Below are 23,846 nucleotides of genomic sequence, written 5' to 3'. Positions count from 1 at the left end.
CCCAACCCAGGTCCATCACGATTGCATATGGGTTCAATACAATATATAAAACGTGGAAGACAACACCCACAACCACCACGTAAAAACCCCCTGAAATCACTCTTCTCCCGTCGGTCAATGGTGGTCAACGGAGGGTACGATTAGTCCCTGATGGTCCATGGTCACATTCACGGTCAAAGCAAGTCCTATGGTGGTCTAAATAACAAGTTATAACAAAGCGAAGTGTATACATGAGACGGTCTTAAAGTATTACCTTGAGGCGATAATAAAATTAATTCCTTTGTTTTTCTCTTCCTTAATTCTTCTCTACTTTCTTTTAGATCTCTTCCTTCTTCTTTTATGAATTACTTTTAGATTTATTATGGTATTTACAGTCTATATTTAGAGAGAAAGCGAGGTCAATTAGGAAACTATTATAGTTTACCTTATTCTAATTAGTATGGGAATTATTATTATAATTGCCATTATATTATTATTATTATTATTATTATTATTATTACATGTATTAATCTTACCGTAACTAAAATTTCCTCATATTATCTTTACCAATTTATTATTGCCATAACTTTATTATTATTATTAATATAATTATTATTACCTTTATATATTATTATTTCCATATTATATTATTATTAATTCCCGATACAAATCCCGATAACACTCATACTAGATGAACCATAAAATTCGGCCCAACTAACAATAGCACACGGCCCATATTATATTAGCTAAACCGGATTCCCGACTTGCATTATTAATTTATTATTTAATTAACGTCTGAATTGTATTTATTATTAGAAATGTCTTTAATCAATTATTAATTTACGTAAATTATTCTCATAAATTGCTATCAAAATACGGGGTATTACATGTTGTGTTTCGTTGAGTTTCTTTAAAACCCTAATTGGATATTGTTGGGGGTTTTTGGGTGATTTATATGGTTGTGGTGGTAATTGTGTGTATGCATGTTATAGGAGGAGGATTCATAGAGGAGACTTTCTGATTAGCTACTAGATCGTCTGTGGTCATTGCTATTTCAGGTAGGAGGAGGATTCATAGAGGAGACTTTCTGATTAGCTACTAGATCGTCTGTGGTCATTGCTATTTCAGGTAGGATTTCCCTACTCAGTATTGGTTACATAACATTGTTGGTGATTGTTGTTGTTGTTGTTGATTCTCTATCGTATTGGCATTAGTTTTGGTAACTGGTGTTTGTATAAGATGATTATTGTATAACTGTCTGTGATCTTCGGGGTGCGTCCCTGGCTGAGTGGAGTCACTTGCGGGAGTGGCTTCACGCCCTTGATTTGCCTTTTGTGGAATTCGTCACAGAAGGGATGTGCACATTAATGAACATGGGTTTATCGCTCGGAGGAGATGAGCGGGGCTTAGGTGGGAACGGCTGCGGTCCTCCACTAGCGGTGTGGAATAGCTATTGCGATGGGTATTCTGGCAAGGCTACAGACTTTAGTGTGTAGTCAGGTGTGTGGTGATGTGACGGAGTTTGGGGATTGTTTGACTGTATTATCGTTTTGTTGCAGTTGTGTATTTTATATAATCAGTATTGAGCCCGTTTAAATGTTTTAAAAACTGTGGTGATCCATTCGGGGATGGTGAGCAGTTATTGAGCAGGTATGAGACGATGTGTATGGGTTAGCTGGGATGAGTCACCACGTTGCTGTTTTAGAAGTTTTCCGCCGTGTCGAACACTCTTTTGTTGTTTAGTAGTTTGATAGTTTGAGAACCTTTGTATTTCTTTTATCAGTTTTGGATTTGGGTTGTATCACTTAAACTTTATTACTATTTAAGTACGTTTCATTATTGTCCATTTGATTATCATTACCTCGGGTAACCGAGATGGTAGCATTCTTATACCTTAAGTGGTCCTGGTAAGGCACTTGGAGTATATGGGTGTTACATATAATCATATCAACTAAACAAGCCTTAATTTTCCAATTCATACCATTTGCAGACGCCTATGTTTATTGAGGTGAAGCACATGGTAAGTAGTTTAGTTGGTATTGCTCTATTTGGTAAACATCGAATTAATTTCAACATAAGTGGATTGCAAAAGTAGATTTTAAATGAAGATTTTATCAGAAGGTTTGACTAACATATTATAACTAGCATAATTAATTTGATTTTAAATGGTTAACTGATTCATTATTTGCAATCTACTAAAATGAATATGCTGGGTGAAACAACATTTTGGAAAACAGTAGATTGGAGTTCAATATACCGTTTCAATATGTCATTTACCACACCTAAATTAGTAGATTGGTGAGTCAAACATGCTAAAAACCTTGAATATGCTGAAAATTTATCAATCCGCTGTTTATCAAATATCCCCATTGTAAAACAACATATTGACCTCAAATATGCAGTTTCAATATAGTTTTTACCAAACACTAAAATTAGCATATTGATTGGTTAAACACTTAAACATGCTATTACTCTTAAAGGGGTGCTTGTTTCAACTCATAAAGGTATGATGTATGAGTTTGGAATGAGCCAAACTCATACTAGGTGTTTTATTTGGCAAAAATAGGGTTTTACCCATACACGCCCATACCTCAAACCCATGAGTTATGACCGTATGAGTTTCTCATACCCAAGGGGAAGTGAGTATGAGATAGATACCCAATGGGTATCAAATAATAAAACCAAAATCCATGAAAAAAACTTAATATGAAACATTTTAAATGAGATTTTTTTTACATTTATTTGATCAAATCTTCATTTTCATGATTTTTCAATATTAAAAATATTTATTTTTAATGTTGTATTTTAGATTTTTTTTAACTTTGACGAAGTTTAACCTCATTCCATCCAAAATTGAAACAAACACAGGATATGAGGAATCAAGTTCCAAACTCATACCATCAAGTTATAATTCCTAATTCCAAACCCATAACCACGCGCAAACCAAACGCGCAATATGCTAAAAATTGGTCAATATGTCATTTTTCTTTTTCAAACATTGCTATAATGACGAGAGGTGGTATTGAGAAGTCATAAAATGGATTCCCTTCCCGAAAAATCATCGGCATTAAAATAGCCCTTGTGACTCCCGCCTTTTATCGAGTTGAACCAGTGAGACGGTGACCGTCCTCACTTTGTTAAGCCCCGAACCTTGATTATTTCTCCACAGTGACCTTTTGTTCTTAACCCCAAAAAGATGAGGAATTCTAAGGACGATTCCGGTGGCGCCGCTGCTACCGCCATCGACATTTCGCCACCGCCACCGCCACCGCCACCGCCACCGCCACCGCCACCGCCACCGCCACCGCCACCGAGTGTTTATGAAGAAGGAGAAGCTGTCATTGCTAATCACAAAGGCTATTTCTACTTAGCCAAAGTACTTTCTCTACTCTCTTCTCTTGTTGCTTTTAATCTCGTTATTTAATTTAATGTATGCTTTGTTATTAATTAATATAATTGCGATATTCATGTTCCCCAACCTTATTATTAGTGAATTATCGGTGCGGTCTGTGGATATGCTTTGTAGAATTGTAGCGGAGAGTACTGATCCAATGTGGTAATATGTTTAGCATTACAAATGTTTCGGAATGCCGGATACAAGTTCGTCTTTGTGAAAGCTGACAGCTTCTTTTTTTGGATATGTTCATTTCAGTAAACCGTTGATATGTGGACTTGAGAAATTATTGAGAGAAAGAGGTGAAGAGTATCGTTATTGCTGTTTGTGTGATAATCTTTCTAGAGGTGATCGTTTCGTTTGTTAAATTAGGGGAGAATGATAAATTAGGGCGGATATGGTTTGTAGGGGAGAGTGATCGAGAATACGAATTTGATGTAGCCACATTTGGAATCGATTATGGTAATATGTCCATGGAGTGAATTTTAAGGACGAAGCGAAAGTTCCTCTTTGTGAAAGCTGACAACTTATTTTTTAGTGGTGATTAGGTTGATTTTCTTCAATAAAATCTTAAAATGATCCTCTTAAAATATCTTGTGGAGTGATGGCTAATGAAATTGTGAGAAATGGATGAAGAGTATCCGTGTGAATATTGAATGCCAGTAGCTTTTAATAAGTCACTAATGAATTTGGATCTTGTGAGTTCTTCAAATTCCCTTCTAAGAGTGTGTTAAGAAAGCCTTTCTAGCAATTTGATTAACTCGGAGACAATTACAACATCCTTACCTTAGTGTCTCAAGGGCACCCGGTAATGGCGCGATAGAAGAGTCATATGTACGACGAAAGGTTGTTTTCATAGAAAAGTAGGCCTTTTTATCCATAACCTAACATTAATTAAAGAACATTAAACTGGGGGATTTTTTTTCTACCAGGATCAGGTCAATTACACACTCTTATCTGTTCGAGAAATACTTCTTCAACTTGTAAACTCGAATCAATTTTGTATCAATCTTTCTAAATACTTTGGCCAAAGAATTTATTGGCAGCCCTTTTAATTCAATGAATGGGGTAAGTAGTAGGCTTGCATTTTTGTTGATTCTCCTTCCCCTATAATTGTCGTCATGCTTTCCTCAAACTTCTTCCTTATGGAGCAGCTGTATTCAGATGCTTCCCGCGCATTTATGGCTCTGAAGTATAGTGTCCCCCTCCCTCCGTTTTTAGCAATGCTATCTCGTTAAGCAGCTGAGGTAGCTACCTTCATATTTAGCTTTCTTATTCTGCTTTGCTAGGTCGAAAAAATAAAATTTAACAAGGACTGGAAGTATCTAATTCATTACATTGTAAGTATCTTCTGTACTGACTCATTTTTTTAGTTAATTTTGGTCTGATTTCTTTTCAAGATGTTTTAACTTGCTGTAAGAGCCTTAATTCTTATCGTGGTCTGTTTGTCGTTCTGTAGGGATGGAACAAAAGGCAAGTATACAACACTTCAATCTTTTAAAGTTGCAACAATTTCAGTGTTCTTACCTTTTCAGACCATCTCAGATGCTCGTCGAATTTGGAGTCCCCTATTGACCAACAATTTAATAAGTACTTTATTTATCTCTTTCAAATTTAGATGGATATTGATTGATGCAATAGAGCACAAGTGGAAATTCAGTCATTGATAATTTGGGTAACATGAAATATTTTTGTACGACATTTATTTATGATTGAACAACAACATTTACTTTTTGCTTATTTGGATGTGATCTGGTAGGAAGTGGAAAAGTGAGATAAGAGGTAAGAGCATTTAGTCTTTGAAAGAACGGCTTTTGTATCTATATGGGCTATTCTCAGATTTCCTGTAATGTCTTAGTTACAGATTAATTGGATGAATGATGAGGGAAAGTCCTACTTCTCTTGTTTGGAGATCAATTTGATATAAAGTGATGGAAGGAAATGAGTTGGGGATAGGATCAAATTTTCCTTCCGCCTTAGCAAACCCTGTACTTTAGTACTATACTACTATATTGTCCTGCCTTGTTACCTTTTTTTTTTTTATCTTCCTTTCTTATTCCCTGTCTCTTAGGTTTTATGCTTTGTCGCCTCACAGTTTCTCGCTTTTCCAATCCATTAAAGAATTTATCTACTCCCTTTGTCTCCTTCCTCTTCTCTTCCTCCTTCTCTCCTTCAGACTCCATCCCAAATTGTGGTCCAAAGTTCCAGACACGGTGCTAGTTCCTTTTCTAAACTCTGCTTTTTTGTGCTTAATGTTCTGTAGTGAACAATCAGGATGCTTGTGGTAGACTCCACAAGACCACAACCTAGGTTTCCATCATACAGGTAGCATGAAATATTAAATTCTTCGTTAGTCATCTGCCAATAAAAAAGGGCTTTGCAGGAAAACATCAGATAAAATGGCTTCTCAAACTTTTCTTTGTGGTAGAAGATTCATGATAGGTAGTTCAAATGTGGCAATACGCCTATTATATCGAATATCAATCTCCTTCCAGGTAGTGCCTGCTGTCCACCTGTTACTTTTATTGAGATCTTGGTGCGGTTTTAATAAATTTAAATTTTGATGTTCATAAAGATATAGTATGCCTTGTAAATGCCATCCCTGATCCCTCATAAACCTACCATAACTCGCTTCTGTTATGGTGTTTGGGACTGACATTGAATGTCATTACAACTACTTGTGAGCTAAAAGAATATCTGGGAATGTCTGATTGTATCATGAAATTGTTCCTTGTATCTGTTACTTTGGATAGTATCCGATGCTTTTTAATTAACATGGAGAGCACCTCTGACTATTGGTGTTGTGCTGGTACATCGGTACCTCATGTTTCTGTTACTAGGGAATAGGGATACATGATATTAAAAATATATGCTTACAATTGGTTGGAATATGGATTCAACATTTGTATGTCTGATACTTTCTTTTTTGAACAAAAAAAAAGTTATCTGACATCAGATACTTGTCTTTCTTCAAATATGGGACATTAACCATACGTGATTATTTTTTTGTCATAACTCGTATCTTTAGTAATTGATGCTGGATTAACTGATTTGTTGACATTAGCCACAAAAGATAGTAAGTCGGAAATCTCAGGATTCAGGATTCTGTCCATTTCTACCAGTGCTGTTTCTAGCTGTTACTCTTTTATTTTATTTTTTCCAATATTGTTCCCCATGGAAAACGTAAATCTCTTATTTAGTTATTGCAACCTCTGTTCAGAAAATAAGAATCTTACTAGCATGTTGTGAGAAAACCTAAAAGTTCTAAACGCTTGGAAGAGTTATGTAGTAACTGATGCTTTTTCTATATTAGTTTTCTACTTTTCTTTCAGTAACTGTCTTCATTAGTGATGTCAAATGTGGTGTGAGATTGCATTCAATGGATGTGGCTGATTCATTGGTCTTGTTTAATAAAAAAACAGCTGGGATGAATGGTTGGGAATTGATCATTTGCTGAAACAAACAACAGAGAATCTGAAGAAAGTGTCGGATGACACGAAGAAAACAACTGATAAGTACGCGAAGACTGGCCATATATCACAAAACAAATTGGATGCTTCATCTGGTGAGCAATGTCTTTTATTGTAGACTGATGGTTCTTTAGTTCATTAATACGGTATTACTTTTTGTGGATATATCATTTTGGAAACTGATGATTCTTCTTGTGAACTATTTTTATTATTACTTTTGGTGGCTATATTGTTTTTGATTCCTGTTTAACTGTGTCATTTGTTAACATGCACCATCTGACTTTTTTTAAGCGGAAAAGAGCCCATAGTACATTTTCTTATAAGAGTGGCAGATTCTCTAGCATCTGGACACATGCTATGTGTGTTTCCTAATGTAACTGATTTTTATGTTGCATAACTACAGCCTCGTTTTTGCTCAACAAAGAGTTACTTGATGTGGTGTTCCCTATTTTGCCCATACTTCAGAACAACAACAACATCGAGCCTTAAGCCCTAAATGATTTGGGATCGGCTGACATGAATCATCCTTTAGAACCGTTCATAGGTGAACGCACACCTCAAAAATGTGAAAAAGTGAAAAGAAAAAGTGAAAAACAAAAGGGGAGTGAAACATAATACAAAAGCTAAGTAAACTTATAGGTTTTAAAATTGAAGTCCGGATTTGTTTTATAAAAACTTAGAATTTAACGAGAATAAAGATTAAAACGATTTTGAAAACCGAAGTAAAACTTAAGGGTCCGGAATACCTTAAAAGTGACCCAAGTATTAATATTAATATATTATAAAGTTGTTGGTAAAAAGGTGTAATAAATCCGTAAAGAACAAATACATTTTAAAAATTAAATAAAAACATTAAATATATCAAATACTAAAAATCCACATGTATCATTGCCCTCTCCGTCAGGGGCGAACCCAAAAGTTTTTGTATGGTGTAGCAAATTAATACACTGTTTTTTCCGACATTCCACATGCAAATACATATATGTATGTATATATAGGTCGGTAAAAATAACACCGCTTGTAAAAATTACAAACTATAAAAAATATGATTAAAACATTCATACATGTGTTTGCGTTAGTTTTTACCCCACTTATTTACAAAGTTATTTTTATAGGAAATTATTTTCAATGTTTTAGAAGTTATCATGATAATTTATCCCAAATTCATCAATTTTTTTTACTAAATAATGTGAATACTTATTCATCAATTTATCCCAAAGTTTTATACTTTTGGAATTCAAAAGAGATAGGTTTTTGCCATGAGAAAAAAATACTAACGAGAAATAATACTCTCTTCGTCCCGGTCATTTGGTGTCCTTTAATTTTGGCACAAAAAACAAGGAAAAGGGATGGGACCAATTATAAGATGACAAGTAGACCAAATTGAGTGTGAAGGAACAAATTACTCATCAAATGCTATCCTAAAATAAAAAGGACAACAATTGACTATGACACCCAAAAATAGAAAAGAACAACAAATGATCGGGATGGAGGGGGTAAGTCTTAATACTCCCGGTTACTTTTTTTTTTATCTTACTTTTAAGAATTAAAGACTCTTCCTTAACTTCATTTTAATTCATTAAATGGTGCAACTTGGGAATTAAAAAAGGAAATGAAAAGAAATGCCTCATTTAATACAAAATAAAAAAAGTGCATCGTATGTTGTGTTGCCATTGGAAGATAGGAAAGAAGTTTGTATTAATGACACAATTAACAATTAATGGTGTAGCAGTTAAAGCTTTTCTCAAGGAGTTTTTCACTTTTGGTGTAGCAACTGCTACACCTCAGTTGTATGTGGGTCCGCCCCTGCTCTCCGTCACCATTCCCTCATCAAGCCCGAGAAATCTCATATTTCGCTCGGTGCCCAACGAATCGCGAATTCTATTATGTTGCTTACTGAAAATACATATAACACACATTCTATAAGAGCGAATCGCGAATTGGTAAGGACGTATTCATAGCAAATTCGGTAAGCCATGTCTGTTTTGGTCTCCCTATACCCCTAGCAACCAGGAATAGGAATAAGCAAGGCCGAGCTGGAGATACGGTTTCCTAAACCGTGTGGAATAGCTTAGTTTCCTAGGTCGAGCCTAATATTAGTTTCCTAAATCAAGTCAGATTGTTAGTTGTTTTTCTAATAATAATGAGTTTAGGAAAACTAGTTTTTTAACTCTAGCTAGAATAGTTATTGTTATTTCTTAGTTAGTTTAGGAAAGATTGTTAGCTTGCTATTCAAGCAAGATTAGGATATAGAATTAGTATAAACCTTATTTTTCAGTTTTGAGAGATTAATAAAAATCGTTCCCTCTGTGAGAACAATTGAGTTCAAGGCTTGCGAGTTTTGGCTTCCCCGTCTTCCTTGCGAGGATTGACCCGAGAGTGTAATCAAGTTCGTACCTTGCGAGGCGGAGAGCGAGATTCACTTTACTATCCTATTACTTTCCCGTTCCATTGTTCCAACTTTACAAACCCATCCGTGTTTGATCCAATTCACGAAGTTCATCCAATAATTACAACAAATTCCGCTGCCAAATTTATTCATCTTAAGTCGTTTAATCAAATCGACTATATTTTACATCAAACCTTTTCTGTTTTCCAAGTCTCCAGCCTCCTAACTTGTCCGTCCATAGGTCTCCTTCTCACATGGCCAAACCATCTTAGTCGGTTTTCCATCATCTTGTCCTCTATTGGCGTCACTTTTACCTTTTTCCTAATCACCGCATTCCTTCATCGATTTTTCCTTGTATGGCCGCACAAGAATTAAGGTTAAGGAAAATCGAACCCCGGTTGTTCAAGCAAAACACCCAGACAAATACCGCTAGGCTACATCATGCTTGATAAAAGTTATTAATGAGGCTTAACCCATGACCTCTTGGTTTGGATGGTTTTGCTGTTACCACTATGACACATCCATCTTGTTGCCCATACTTCTGTAACATTTCATAAATTTAGTGGGCAAGGCGCAAAGATTTTATGGTGCAAATGACTTTGTTTAATTCCTAAATTTAAGGATGTTTTTATCTAGCGTTGGGTCCTACGCTCGAAACAGAGAGTACTTTCTTAGCACTTTGAATTGATGCAATGGTTAGATCACAAAAGTGCAACTTATGTGAGAAAAATTATTACCTTGAAATTGGGAGTTTTGGGTATTTGGTGAACCCTCCCTTGGACGCGGCATGGGTATTGGTGGGTTAAAAATTTGTCGGTAGTAAGCATCTTCAAGCTGGGCGATCCTTCCAGAGACTAGCAGTAGTTCTCTTGATTTGTTGAAACATGGCAAGCATGGAGGTGGCGCTAAACATGAACATGCCGACCGAGGCGTCATTTCCCAAAGCATTGATTTCGCCTTCAATAGGTAAGATAAGGTGTGAGCAATCATCATCTGAAATGGCGTGTATCCCCAAGGGGTTGGTTTTGTGTTTGGCTTTGATGGTGGAGGTAGGGGTAGCTCTCCCTTATCAATCATGTCTTGGATAGCGTGCTTCAATTTGAAGCAAGTTTTGGTATCATGGCCCTTGCCTTGGTGATATTGGCAATAGGCGTTTGGGTTCCAAAAAACGAGTTTTCTTTGCTTTAGGCGGGTCCGGAGTGGGTCCAATTGGTTGCATTTTTCCTTGTTCCATGAGCCTCTTCAGGGCGCTCGCATGTCGACCCTAAATTGGTGAATGTCCTTTGGGGATGTTAGGCTTTCTTTGAAGTTGGTTCTCGTCGATCTTGTTGGTTTGACCATAGGGACGGGACATAGACCCTTGATAGCCTCTACCCGTGGTTTTGGCCAAGACGCCATTGCGTAGGTCATCCTCAATCCTGGAAGGTTTTGATGTTTTGGTACCTTAGAAGGTTGGCATATACTAGACGGAGATTGTTGACGAATTTCTCCACCAGGGTTGACTCGCTCGGTTTGCTTACCAATTCGGCGCTCACCCTTCTCCAACGAGTTAGGAATTTGGTGAATCCTTCCTTGTCATTTTGGGTTAGAACCTTAAAGGTGCGGGTGTTGGGTTAGGACCTTAAGGGTGCGGGTGTTGGCCTGGATTTCGACATTATCGGCGTATTGCTTAGCAAACTCAACGGCAACTTCGTCTTAAGTGGTGCTGCTCTTTGGGTCAAGAGAATAGTACCATTGACGGGGAATCGGTTCCAGAGATGCGGGAATATCCGGATAGTCTCCTTCATTTGAAGGGTAGAAGTGTTGTTCCCTATTTTGCCCATACTGTGTTACATTTCATAAATTTAGTGGGTAAACCGCAAAGATTTTATGGTGCAAATGACTTTGTTTAATTCCTAAATTTAAGGATGTTTCTATCTCAGCGTTGGTTCATTACACGTCAAACGACCCACATATTATGAAAGAGAGTACTTTCTTAGCACTTTGAATTGTTGCAATGGTTAGATCTCAAAAATGCAACTTATCTAAGAAAAATTATTACCCCTTCAACTTCTTTCATGCTTGAGCTGGCTGTAAAAGGAGAATGGATAAAGATGAGGCTGTCAAAATCAAAGTAGGCAGATGAAATGGAAAGTGTTACCTGATTAATGTCTAATCTTTGTACGCTTCTCGATTACAAGAACAATCCCGTACCACCCCCATAAAAAGTAAAAGGATAGTTTTCTTTGGATAACAAGTAGGCACAAGTTGTTGATGATGGGCGGTTTAAAAATGTCCTATATTAAAGATATCATGGTGAAATGGTGATGATGCATTTGCTAGGTTGGATTTGTGGGTATACTTGGTGGTCATTTGGTACACTGCAGGAACTTGAAATTTCTCGGAGGTCACATTTCCAAAGATCATACATTTCATGTGAATTTGCAAAAGTTGTTTGGTACTTTCGTTGTATATAGGAATTGGAGTTCTACATAAATTTCTACTCAGCTAGTGGGGTTAGGTAAACAACTTCCTCTATTTCGAAGGAATTGGAATTTTAGTAAGTACCATTTTTAGTAAATTTCTATTTTGAAGGAATTGGAATTATTAGCAATTCATGTGGATTGTGTCAACTAAACAACTCACCATTTTTTTTAGTACCATGAACTATAGTTCTTGTGTTTTTGTATGGGGATTCAGACAATCGCTCGGAAGGGTTTGCTTTTGGAGTGAGCAGAATAGGAAGGTGGGAGTCGCTTTTGTTGGCGATAAAGTGCAGGAGAGTCCATTGTATTAGTTTGGACATGTTCAAAGAAAGGCAAGTGATGCATGAGGTTGGAGATTTGATGGATGGAAAGTGGACCAGTTGTAATGAAAGAGGAAGACCAAGGTTGCCTAATACAATTTGATAGCTTGCTTTTAGATATGCAATACGTTCTTAATAAAGTAATATATATGGATACTTAAGCAAGCACCATGATATAGAATATGCTCAAACTAATTCACAATTTGCTCGGGTTTAGAGAATCCAATAACCCAGTGGAAGACAATTAGGTGGTCATTGAGAGAGACATAGCCCTACTTAAGTTTGTTGAGAATATTATCTCGGGTACAACCAAGTGGAGGGAATACACTTGGATGAATTAAATTAAATTTCTAGATTATTTAGCTAAATCTCAGTTTAACTTGTGCATTCGAAAGGCTGCGTACATCCGACGCCACCTTACCCCACAATTTTCAGGAGCCATTGATGGGTAATGTTGTTCAGTTTTCCTTGTGTACACAGTTAACTTTCTTTCTTCCTAACCTTTGCTTACATTTTTTTAAGTAGTTTTAAGCCTTTTTATCATCTACTAAGGGAATAGAAATACAGAAGACTCTTACAAAGAATATCTCTACAAAATGTAACAAGATTCTGGGTGAGTTGGGACAGTTTATAATATTATCACTGTCACGACCCTTAAGACAAGCTACCAGATGTATACTGACAACAAGCTTAATCGGATGCATTCAACTGACAAATTGATTCGCATCCTTAATGGCGTGCAAATTCGTTCATATTATATGAAGTAAATCACTAGCTACCTAAGGATATGATTCCAGACCTGATTTGAAAAATCACACAGGAATTAATAAAACTGATGCATTCCTGGGTAGTCAAGCGTAGATTGACAAGCAAGAGACCCGTAATTCTGTACTCCACTACAGCTTAACATCAATTGCATTAGATATACTGCCAGCATTCTTTAAGATAAGGTTTCTGACCTGAATCAACCCTCTCAGTATTCAAGTCTTCTGTTAGTCACAGTCCAAAATTCCATATATCTGAGGCAATAAGCTTTAAACCAGCTTAGCATAATGCCACTTCTGCGAAATGAAATTTGCCACACCCACTCTGAGAGTCTGAGATGAGAGCTTTATTCCAAGTTATAGACCTTTCATAGTACATCCTATTTCCCTCCAAGGACAATAAGAGCCATCCCAACTGTTAAAAGTTCATTTTCCTACCACCACAAAGTCCTCTGCTTACCCTTTGTTTTCTCTCTCTTTATCCTTTTGTCATTCTTTTATTTTCCGCTTTATCTTTTGCTAAGATTTCCTATCACTGTTAATCTCAGCAAATCCCTAATTCTTTTGAGGCTCGTGCTTTGTTAATGTTGTCGGTGTCTTGTTGCTATTTTAGAAGTCAAATGTAGACCTTTTGGACATCAAGATATGGAAGTTGCTATGAAAATGCGTAAGGCTTGCAGTTGTGAAGTGCATTTATTTTGAACGTAATTCACTACTATTTTCAGTACAACTACATTTTTCTGTCTATCTTTTTTAGAGAGAGTAATTTTTCTTACTCTGTTTTGGGAAGGGCCTCAGATGACTTTAGCGGGACTCCTCTTCAAAGGAATTGGACCCTTTGCAATTGTCTTCTGGAAAACCATAAGGACTATTCCTCACTTCTGTATCTCTATTAGCAACATTTTCTTCTATCAGCTTAAAAGGAGAATAGGCAGCCAACGAAGTAGTTTTGGACTTATTATGTTACCCTCATTGATTTTTTTTTTTTTTTTTTTTTTTGAGGGAACTCATTCAAGTTTTATTGCTCAGTGTTGGCTGATGTTTTGTGGAATAAAAAAATACGGAGTACCTTTTTTGTGGAGGTTGTTAATGTAGGAAACTAGCTTCTTGGGAGTTTCTTTATATCCCTATCTTAGTCTAAAAGGTGCACCTAGGCCGCTAGGTGCAGTGAGCTAGTAAGGCACTAGCCAAAGTTTCTCATGGTGCCTTAAATTCCTTGTTCATATTATTCAACTAGCAAGACAAAATACTTCGCAGTTTCCAAGTTTTTCTTCTTCTAGTTCTTTTTACGCCCTGCCCTCTTCCCCACAATCTCTAGCTTTTACTTTACTGAGCATGCTATCCCTCTTTAAAATACAAAAAATGGCATTGTTGCTCAAAACTAAACTTTAAAATTCTCTGTTTGCAATAAAAGCATGCTTCATGTGCAGGGGATCCTTTTTTTTAATGCATTTTTGAGGGTTTTCATGTTTATGCTACTAGAATTTCGATTGAATGTGACAGCCTTTTGTCCCTTCTAAAATTTGCACAGTTTCTAACTCAGTTTCCTATGTATGAAGGTCCCAGTGGGAAAAAGCTGAAGACTAGTTCCACCGTCACAGGCCGTAAGAGAAAAAGAGAACACAATGGAAAAAAGGTACGGAGTGGTGACAGAAAAGCTAATAAAATGGGAAGGATGAGTGATAAGGGGACAATAAAATTGGGATGGATGGAGTAATTATTTGCTTCTGATGAAAATATTTTCACTCACTGGCTATCAAAATTTTATGCATATAATATGGGGAATGACTATATTCTTTCTGTAATCTAATAGATACTTGCTCGCAATTTGTTTTTATCAAATTACCTTCAACTGATTAGCATGTAAATCAACAAGAATATGTGAGGCAAGCAGAAGAAAGAAGAATACAAAGAGGGCCGGATCTGATGAAAAAACATAAGCAATCAAAGTGACTATGATGGATAGGCATAATAAATACATTAATAATTGTGTTGAATTTGGTTTTGGTGTAGAAGCATAAACATAATAGCCTCCATTGGTCCTCCATGGTTTTAAAATACCTGCAGCTAGTAAATATGTTTAGGATAGAAAAAGGAAATTTTAAGGAGAGAAACAAAGATTCAAAAATAGGATAGATTAAGCATTTACATGCAAATTCAAGTAATGAGATCTGCAAGTAATGAGAACGAAGCCCAAATTCTTTATTACACACAGTTTAAATATCATCCTTATTAAGCTCTAGTAGAATATTTGACACGTGCTTATCTCATGCCTGTGAACCGAAAAATGACCGTGAAGGATTGAAATTTTAGCTGCATTGATCGAGTCTTTATGGAGAATGGTTAAAGGGATCTAACTATAGCAAATTCGTTGTGTCGAAAAAGTCTTGTCGCAACCAAAGATGTTTCAAGTGATTTTTAGAAGAAAATTATTATGGCATATATGATAATTGGTAAGAGGTAGCAAATCCAGGGTATGGTAATGAAGTCTGTGTTTGAATTATATTTTGTCCTATCTTATGGAAATGAAGGCAATAGGTTGGCTGGAGCTTCAATTTTCTTCAAACATTTTCTTGACCACTCATCATTCACTACGTCTGTACAAGTTCGCTTGAGAAACATAAAGAAAAATGACAACTCAATACCACTTTCCAACCTTGTTTATAGGATCCTCTTTCCCATATATAAACATAGTAGATATGAAATAACACATAATTGATAGGTATACTAATTGCTTTTATCCTTTCCCCCCAATTAACAATAAACAGAAACCCTAGTATTGTCATGTCTCATGACGTAACATAGCAACACAAGCAAATAGTTTGAAGTTATTCATGCTTTTTCCTCGTCGTGTTTGAAATTATTTGAAATTTGAGAATCCCATTACTTGTTGAAGTAGCTCTTTTCATCTATTAGTTTGTTTGGGGATTATGTAGTTTGACATTCAATTTTCGGGCATTGTCACGAGTCATGACGTAATGGTTTGAATGTTCAAGCTCTAACATCTGATCTCATCTCTTTGCCCTGTTGTTAGATTGTCAAAAGGCGTTTTTATGTTCTCCTCTTAGTTCATAGATGCAAAAGTTTTTACTTGCCTACATAATCATGCTATCGTAAACTCTTATGGTTTTGTCTTTTGGCTCGTAGAGTTGACCGTTTATGGCAAGACTTTTACTTGCGATATATTTTTGTCCACTACAGGGAAAAGACTCTGATCTAGCGGAGAAGCTTGTTAGCATATACATTCCTCTTACACTAAAGAAGCAATTGATTGATGATTTTGAATCCATCAACCAGATGGATAAGGTACTTATAACATGTAGTCCTTATCTTTAGTAGCGATCCTTTGTAGAAATTATGGCGCTTTCGTTTGCTTGCTGGAACTAGTCCAACATGCACTGAGTCTGTTTATTTCGATGTATTGCACACTTTTAAAATGAAGATATCAAATAATTATCATGTCTTCACAGCTTTTATGCTTTAAACACATTTGGTGATTATATGCATGTAGCCATGTAGAACTGGCTAAATCTAATCTTATGTGGGTGTCAGTGACCCAGTGTGTCACTCTCTGTTATCATTCAAATGTCCAATATGGTATGCTATAACATCTTTGCGCTGATACTCCTAGAGTCCTAGTCTTCTTTACACTAAACTTTCTCGAATAGTTTCTCAAATGTTAAGAGAATTGTCGAAACTAGTTTGGCATGGGAGATGAAGTCCAAGCTCACCGGTGACTCGGTGAGGAAGCTTGAAGGGTAAACTGATGTGATTAAGGGTGATAGGAAACCTGAGAAAACTCGGATACAATGCTTGTGACAATGTGCCAACTTGAGTTTGAGAAAAATACGGGATTGAATAGGTTATAGTAGAGGGAGAGGATCTATGCAAAAGATGTTCATCGTACGTTATAGTTTCTCCTTGTATTTTTCTCTCTTAATTTTGTTTTGTTTTGTTTTTCTTTTATGTTTGCCCTATCGTGCTTTGTACATGACGCCTATTTTAGTCTGTATAAATGAAGGTGGGTCCAACCAATAAAATTTTACAAGTTACAATAGTTTCAAAATATCTCAAAAACGCAAACCATATTCTTTAGTAAGATAATGATGTGTTTAATTTTCCATTTTTGAGGGTTTCAGTCATTCCATTTTCATGCATTGGTGTAAGAGAGGATAACGTAGCAATTTGGAAAATAAATTATGTACATGTTTCCTAACATAAATGGCAGTTATATTTTCTCTTGTTGGCTCTTACGGTTCGGTACTCCGGTTTTTAGCAAGAGGTGGACAAGAAGCTTGCTGATGTAGAATTCTTCCATTGAATATACCTGTTTCAGTGTTCACAAGAATTCTGATTTCATTCTAATTTGAATTCATCTGCAGCTTGTTAGGCTTCCACGAACTCCAAATGTTGATGCAGTAATCGAGAAATATCTTGATTACAGAGGAAAGAAGGAGGGAGTGTAAGTCCTCTAGCCAACATTTCATGTTAATGTTACAAGTGATGCTCATAGTTGTTTTATTTTTTTTATGCATAATCCTTGTTTTTTAAACAAATTTTGCAGCCAGTACTTGCACATTTCTCTATCCCTTCACCCGGAGTGTAATAATTTATTGGCTGCTTGCAAGTGGCATTTACCGCGGACATCCTTATATTGAGTAATATTTTGACTGTTAGGTGTTCAAAAGGAATGCTAGATTACTAGGTTTCTCTACCTTGTCCGAGTTGAATAAGTCCTCAATTTGCTTTCTGCAAAGCGCAAGATGACGTTCCTGGCTTCTTGCATAGATAGTTCTCTGTCTATCGATACATATCTGATTAGGTTTCATTACAGTGGGTAGAGACAAAAGCAGTTAAGGTTTATTATACACTGACAACGTAGCTGGGATCTGTCTTTGCATTATGCTCGCTCCCCTATTAAATCACTCAGTCATTGGTCTTATTCTGCTAGATTATATATTCTTTGCTCATAAGTTCGAAGAATAGACGATGAAGATATTTCATGAATTGCTTTTTTTCCCATACTAAATCAATTCCGGAATAGCTATAGAAATTCACCTTTTTCTTTGTTCTCTTTATTGTTGTTCGAGGCGAAAGGGTCCGGGTTCTTCTACCTTATTTTGGTTACCCTGATTTGAATGGATGCTCTTTCCCTGAAATTTCGTGACATCTGAGTGGCTATGACAATCGGAAAATATCTGAGAGATTTTAGTTGTGCTGGAAATTTTCGCGTAATCATTCTCTCAATTTTCTGAAATCAGGATATCTAACTCAGTTGGAGAAGTCTTGAGTGGGTTATGTGTTTACTTTAACAAAGCTCTACCTGTACTGCTTCTTTATAACAAAGAACGTCAACAATATCAAGAAGTAATTATGGAGGATTCTTCTTGTCTTCTTCCATCAGCAGTATATGGCGCTGAGCATCTTCTTCGCTTGTTTGGTATGATCCCATCCAGCACTTGATTAGTGAATAATATGCTTTCATAGTTTCATTTACATCTATTTCATTTACTCAATGTCAGTAAGTAATTACCTACTACCTCCATCTCACAATGTTCTTCCCATATCCCTTTTATTGAACAACTTCACGATGTTCTTCCTGTTTGTTTTTCCTTGTTGGATAAAAGTTTTGGTTGTTAATGTTCCAAAATATGCTACTCATTGCAACAGATTTGCAACACATGCCCTTGGTAAAACTCTATTTTTTTGACACATGCCTGAGTGCCTGACCCAGTGACCCACTACATAGTTTAAGGTAAGACAACCAACCCCTGCTCTCTTTACTCGACCAACTAACACCACCACACTACAGAGAGGGGGAGGAGGGGGGGCGCGAGCCAACCCAGCCCGGTACATCAATGTTAGTATGTAAGCAAACCAAATAATGGTCAAAAACTAAAATTATTGGTAAAAAGTTGCAAGTAACTTGATAAAAAAATTGTCAATAATTGAACACGAAAATGACCCAACCCGACCCGGTACATCAATTGACCCGAAATGATCTGGCCAGATAACAACCTCATAATGACCTGACCTGAATCCAAAAGGGTATGTTGACCCAATTTGACCTGAACCCGGTTTGATCTGACGCAAAGTCGCAAACCCAACCTGACTGATTGCCACCTCTAGCTACATGGCTGCACCACATCCCTTCTCTCCCATCCATCCCCATCTATCCTCAGCTCCCACCTGTCCTATGACTCCTACCAAGTACCAACCCCACAAGCGCCAAGTTCCGACCAACCTTGGACAGCTGCTCCAGTGACCAGCTGGTAAAGTCCCAATCAAGATCTGCCCCAACCGTCAACCACATTTCTCATACTGAACAGCACTGACTGGGTCAGAATGGTGCCAACCAGCCTCTGCATCAATCTTCTCCGCCAAGGCAACTTGTGAAAATTTCTGAATATTTTTTTCATATCTGCAACTCATTAAAAAATCGGGAAAAAAGAAATGCTTGACAAATTTCTAATGGGAAGATCTCGCTTATGTAGCATTGGCGGTGGTGGCGTGTTTGGTGGTGGTAGGGTATGGGATTGGCTGATTGGGAAGGCTGGTGCTAGTTTGTGGTTGAATTGTCAAGTGAATTTGTTTTGTTCTTGAACTCACCGCACTTGTTTTTCTTGTATATTGCACTCCGTATCGTCTCTCCTAAGTATTGTGCAAATGAATATGGGAAGAACATCTAAACTAGAACATATAAACATTGAGTACCTTTTAAATTTGAGCGCCATGAATGGTATCATAATTTTTATTTTTTATTTTTTGGTAAAAAAAGATTCCCTTGTTACTACAGTGAAATTGCCAGCATTACTGTATGAGCTTGACATGGAGGAGAAGACACGAAGGGAGTTGCAGACTATTTTACAAGACTTTCTCAAGTATGGATATAATCGTTATTCCTTCGTATTTCCGGAAAAAAAAAATCCTGGTTTTCAAGTTTGTTATGCATGCTAAGGCTTAACTGGCATGTGTTATTTTAGTAGTTCTTACTTTTTTTTGTTGTCTGCATTTGTATTTTTTTATGCATTATTCAATGAGTAAGCACTTTAAATACTAGATTATGACTTTGATTCTCTTTATTGGCTGAAATAATCATGTCCAATACTCGTGCCCAACCACTGAAGTGTTGTAGTAGAAGCTTCAGCTTGACCTCTTGGCTAGCAAGAACCAAGCCTACAACAGCATGAAGCTTACTCTCTAGAAAAGATCATGCAAACTTGTTAATCACCCATTGACCCATAAATTGACGCTCCCCTATCAGACCTCCTTACGATTCCATTTTCATATTATGGGTAGTTCAATTAAAGTAATGACATTGATTGTTATGAAAGTAATAGAACTAGCTCAGATGGGAAGAATGAGGTGATGGTGGTGGTGGTGGAAGGAGTGAAGGGAGGAGAGTAGGGAGTAATTAACTTTTGAAAGAGGGAAGTAGTTTCCCCACCATAGGGTGTACAGGGAGGAGAGTGAGTAGTAATGTAAAGGTTGTAATTAACAAGATTTATAAGATTCCACCGCCAATGGGAGTAATAATTTTCCCGTCATCTCCTGCCTCCCTTTAGCACGTCTCACCTTATTCCTTTTGTTTTAGCCTGTATAACCCCACAAATAGTATCCTCATTCCAAGCGAGTTTGAAGTAGTGACAACCTGTCTTTCTCCTTCATCTATAAGTGGTACTTGAGGGACCTTCAAAAACAGATGCTAAAACCCTACCATTCTCCTGAAACCTCCTATGTCACGTAGGTTATGTGGTACTGATGGGATCTATATCTCAAAGGTAATTGTAGATTAGTCAGAAGAAACGAATACTGTACGACAAGGTGCGGATGCCTGTTCATCTACAAAACCTCGTTTCACATTAATCTCATTGGTTCCAAACTTAACCAAGTTAATCTTCGTTCCTGGAGGCAATTTAGAGTCTTGTTATGTCGAAAACAAAAACATGGTGCTGTCAGCCATGCTTTTTTTTTTGTGTCAGTGTGTGTGTGTGTGTGTGTGTGTGTGTGTGTTTTTGTTTTTTTTCAGATGTTGAGAAGTTCTTTGTGCATTTTAAACCCACTCTAGCTCCTATAGTCCTATCTGACTATCTATATTGCCATATCCAACAGCTTTCTAGATCACTAACTAGAATAAGAACAGATACATTGCCGCTCTCTGCCTTAAGTTAAACTTCTTTTTGCAGTCTCATTAATTAGAGCAAAGAAATGTTGCCGGATTTAGGCTGAAAGTAATGCACCGATTCAGTCTTTAAGAGGCCTTTGAAGTCTTACTTGGTTACTGGATTCCTTCGAATCCCAGTGAATCGTGACTGATTCCAAGTATCTCATATACTTATTAAGACGTATTATGATTTTTGTTTAAAATATCGGTATTATAATGTAAAGGTGTCTATCGTGTATATTAAGTATTTGTACTGGAGCGTACTACAAATTAGGCAACCATGGACTTTGAGTGTGTAGAGTGTAGACCATTGGCAGACCAGGTGAACTGCCGATTATATTCAATTGAAGATCTCAAATCTCAAAATTAATAGAAATACGATACTTGCGAGCATAACTGTTTCGGCTGCAGAGCAACGCTTTCTCAACGTTGACTTTTGGGTTGTGATTTTTTCTTTCCCTTGTAACTCCTTTAGGGGGTTTGCCAGTTGTTCACCGTGCATTTTTAACAAAACAAAAGATTTTAGTTGGCAGCTTTCTTCATCCTTTGTATTTCTGATTTGTGTCCTCTTTGTATATATTGGGCATCTGATAACATTTTTTTTTTCAAGTACAGTGATATAGGTCTCAAATATTACACTTCATCTTGAAAAGTTTTTTTTTTTTTTTTTTTTTTTTTTTTTTTTTTGTGTGTGTGTCTAATAGAACAGAAATTAGAGTGATTTTTCTTTCTGTGCTATGCTAATTTCTGATTGAAGTGATCCGCTATTATTCTAACGTTTCACTAATATATTGCTTTATCAGGTTCTTGCAGAGGAATCAAAGTGTGTTTTTCCTTTCTAGTTATCATCTACAAGAAGATTGACAGAGAAGTGTTACTGAGAACCATGACTGATGTGGGTACGCGGCTGGTGAGTATCCATTGCATGACGTTCTTGTATTTGATCATCCGACAACGCGCTAGATTTAGTATGTATAGTATCTTTGAGGCTCGAAAGGTGTTGATGCACAGTGTCAACTAGAACATTTTCGCGAATGCTTGGCATCTTGTAAATCTTGTTATTAGTAATGTTATGTTAAACTGTGTAATGTTATGCTCAACTGCTTTTTTATTGTGTTTATTCCAATCGTTGTACATTATCTAGCATGTGTAAACTGCCATCTTATTGTGTACTACAATTCTACAACTGCACAAATAAGAGAAACACAACGATCACGTACTGGAAAAGACAAAAACGATCGAGTGGCCTGGTCAGATTACGTGCTAGCTAGCTTCAACTATGGTCTCTAACGCAGGTCTCCATGATTTGTGACTCGACATGCTATAGCATGTTTCCGCGCCTATTATCTGGGCTTGTCTGTCGGATTCTACCCTTTTCGTCTCCGAGGGAAACAAGCAAGAATCACCAAATACTGGAAAAATCTTCCCCAAGTTGTGAAAACCGCCGTTCTTTGATACCTTGTATGCCCTGTAATTAAGATGGCTAACCTCCTCTTGTGTAAGTATAGAGTAGAGCATTCCCATCGGAAGAAGGAAATAGAGCTGCCGACACTCTAACTCGTCATCAGCTAACAGGCCTGAGATACGATGGCCCACCTGGAGGGCATTAGAATGGCACAGAAATTTACCCGGATTGTCGAGCATTAACTCGACTGCTTTCACCGGTGTTGAGTGGATTTCTAAATTTCCTTCCCAGGTTAGTACCTTGGTAGCCCAGTTACTACCACTCAGCACCGGAGTGCAAAATGCTGCATTTCCCATTGTTTTTTTTTTTGCTGTGAATTACGGAGATGGTCGGAACTGTCGAGTTCTAGTAAAGCTTGAAGTGCTCGTTTGAGTTATATCAGACTGTGTTTATATATTTATTTTGCATGAGATGGTAGTTGGTGTTTCTTTATCAACTAACCTATTTGTTCTTTGTGAATTTGAGTATGTGATTATATTATTTAGCTTTTACATTATTACAGTTGTTAAGTGGCAATTAGATGCTGGAAAATTGGGGCTTAAAGAGAATAAGGAAGATTATTTATGAATATTTCCTGCAACTGATTTGGTTGGTAACATTGAATTTTGGGCGGCTGACTTTAGTTACCAAATCATTGAGATGTTTTTTTTTATTTTGCTCAACTAATTAGGCACAAGACAATATTCCTTGAGGTTTGTCCTTTTAGAAGAAGATTAAGAACCACAGTCCAGTGAACTAATACGACTACTATTTACCTGGATGTCAATTTTAATCAACCATTTCAATTTTTTAATCAGTAATTTCTGCAAACTATACAAGATATTATATGATAACGGTATGTCTTATAGACTTAAGTGTAAATTTTATCGCACAACAATTAAACTTGCACTGTTATACAGCTTTGAGTGTTGGACCGTGAAACATTGTCACGTTTAGAGGATTAATGTGGTGGAGAATGGAGCCGCATATGTTGAGTTGGATGTGCTTGTCATACAAGGAACATGATCGACTAAGAAATGAGGTGATTAGGGAGAAGTTGAAAGTGGCGCCAATAGAGGATAAAATTATGGAGAATGGGTAAGATGGTTCGGCCATGTGAGGGAGACCTATAGATGCACTAGGTAGGGGGCTCGAAACTTGAGGAACAAAAAAGGTTGTTATGAGGCTTGAAACTTTGGGAACAGATCATAGAAGGAGACCAAAAAATCTTGGTTGATAGTGATTGAACAGAACATGAGATTCCTCGAGATTGAAGCATTTATGGTGTGGGAGATAGCACCATGAAGGGAAATGATCATGTGGATTTTTAGTTTATGTTCTTATTTTCACTATTAATTGTTTTTATTCGTCGCTAGCATCAATAACAAAACATTTAAGCTTTATTTTTAACGTTTTTTGTTTATTTCGGAGAACTTTTAATCGTTTTACCTAAAAAA

At 36.8% G+C, this 23,846-nt stretch overlaps 2 protein-coding genes across 4 annotated transcripts; one reads left to right on the top strand and one right to left on the bottom strand.

Moving 5' to 3' along the window:
• The first annotated feature begins 2,996 nt into the window (after positions 1 to 2,996).
• Positions 2,997 to 22,084, top strand: LOC141586680 (protein MRG1-like). Of its 3 annotated transcripts, none has more exons than XM_074407978.1 (11): positions 2,997 to 3,355; positions 4,663 to 4,713; positions 4,833 to 4,846; positions 4,919 to 4,963; positions 6,796 to 6,938; positions 14,341 to 14,417; positions 15,983 to 16,087; positions 17,164 to 17,243; positions 18,043 to 18,221; positions 19,560 to 19,662; positions 21,749 to 22,084. In XM_074407978.1, exons 1-11 carry the CDS (start codon positions 3,176 to 3,178, stop codon positions 21,807 to 21,809), a joined length of 1,038 nt encoding a protein of 345 aa, XP_074264079.1. In that variant the 5' UTR covers positions 2,997 to 3,175; the 3' UTR covers positions 21,810 to 22,084. The 3 variants fall into 3 exon arrangements, with proteins under 3 accessions (XP_074264079.1, XP_074264081.1, XP_074264080.1); XM_074407979.1 differs by having other exon boundaries at positions 2,999 to 3,355; positions 19,578 to 19,662; XM_074407980.1 differs by lacking the exon at positions 4,919 to 4,963.
• Positions 22,085 to 22,125: 41 nt separating this feature from the next.
• LOC141587958 (uncharacterized) lies at positions 22,126 to 22,706 on the bottom strand. The gene is made up of 2 exons (XM_074409418.1): positions 22,404 to 22,706; positions 22,126 to 22,131 (listed from the first exon to the last, which is right to left on the bottom strand). The coding sequence occupies exons 1-2, from the start codon at positions 22,704 to 22,706 to the stop codon at positions 22,126 to 22,128; spliced, it is 309 nt and encodes a 102-aa protein (XP_074265519.1).
• Positions 22,707 to 23,846: the final 1,140 nt, after the last annotated feature.

This window comes from Silene latifolia, chromosome 6 (assembly GCF_048544455.1).
Source record: "Silene latifolia isolate original U9 population chromosome 6, ASM4854445v1, whole genome shotgun sequence".
Lineage (NCBI taxonomy): Eukaryota > Viridiplantae > Streptophyta > Magnoliopsida > Caryophyllales > Caryophyllaceae > Silene > Silene latifolia.
The sequence above is the reverse complement of the archived record's forward strand: the minus strand, read 5'-3'. Positions and strand labels throughout refer to the sequence as shown.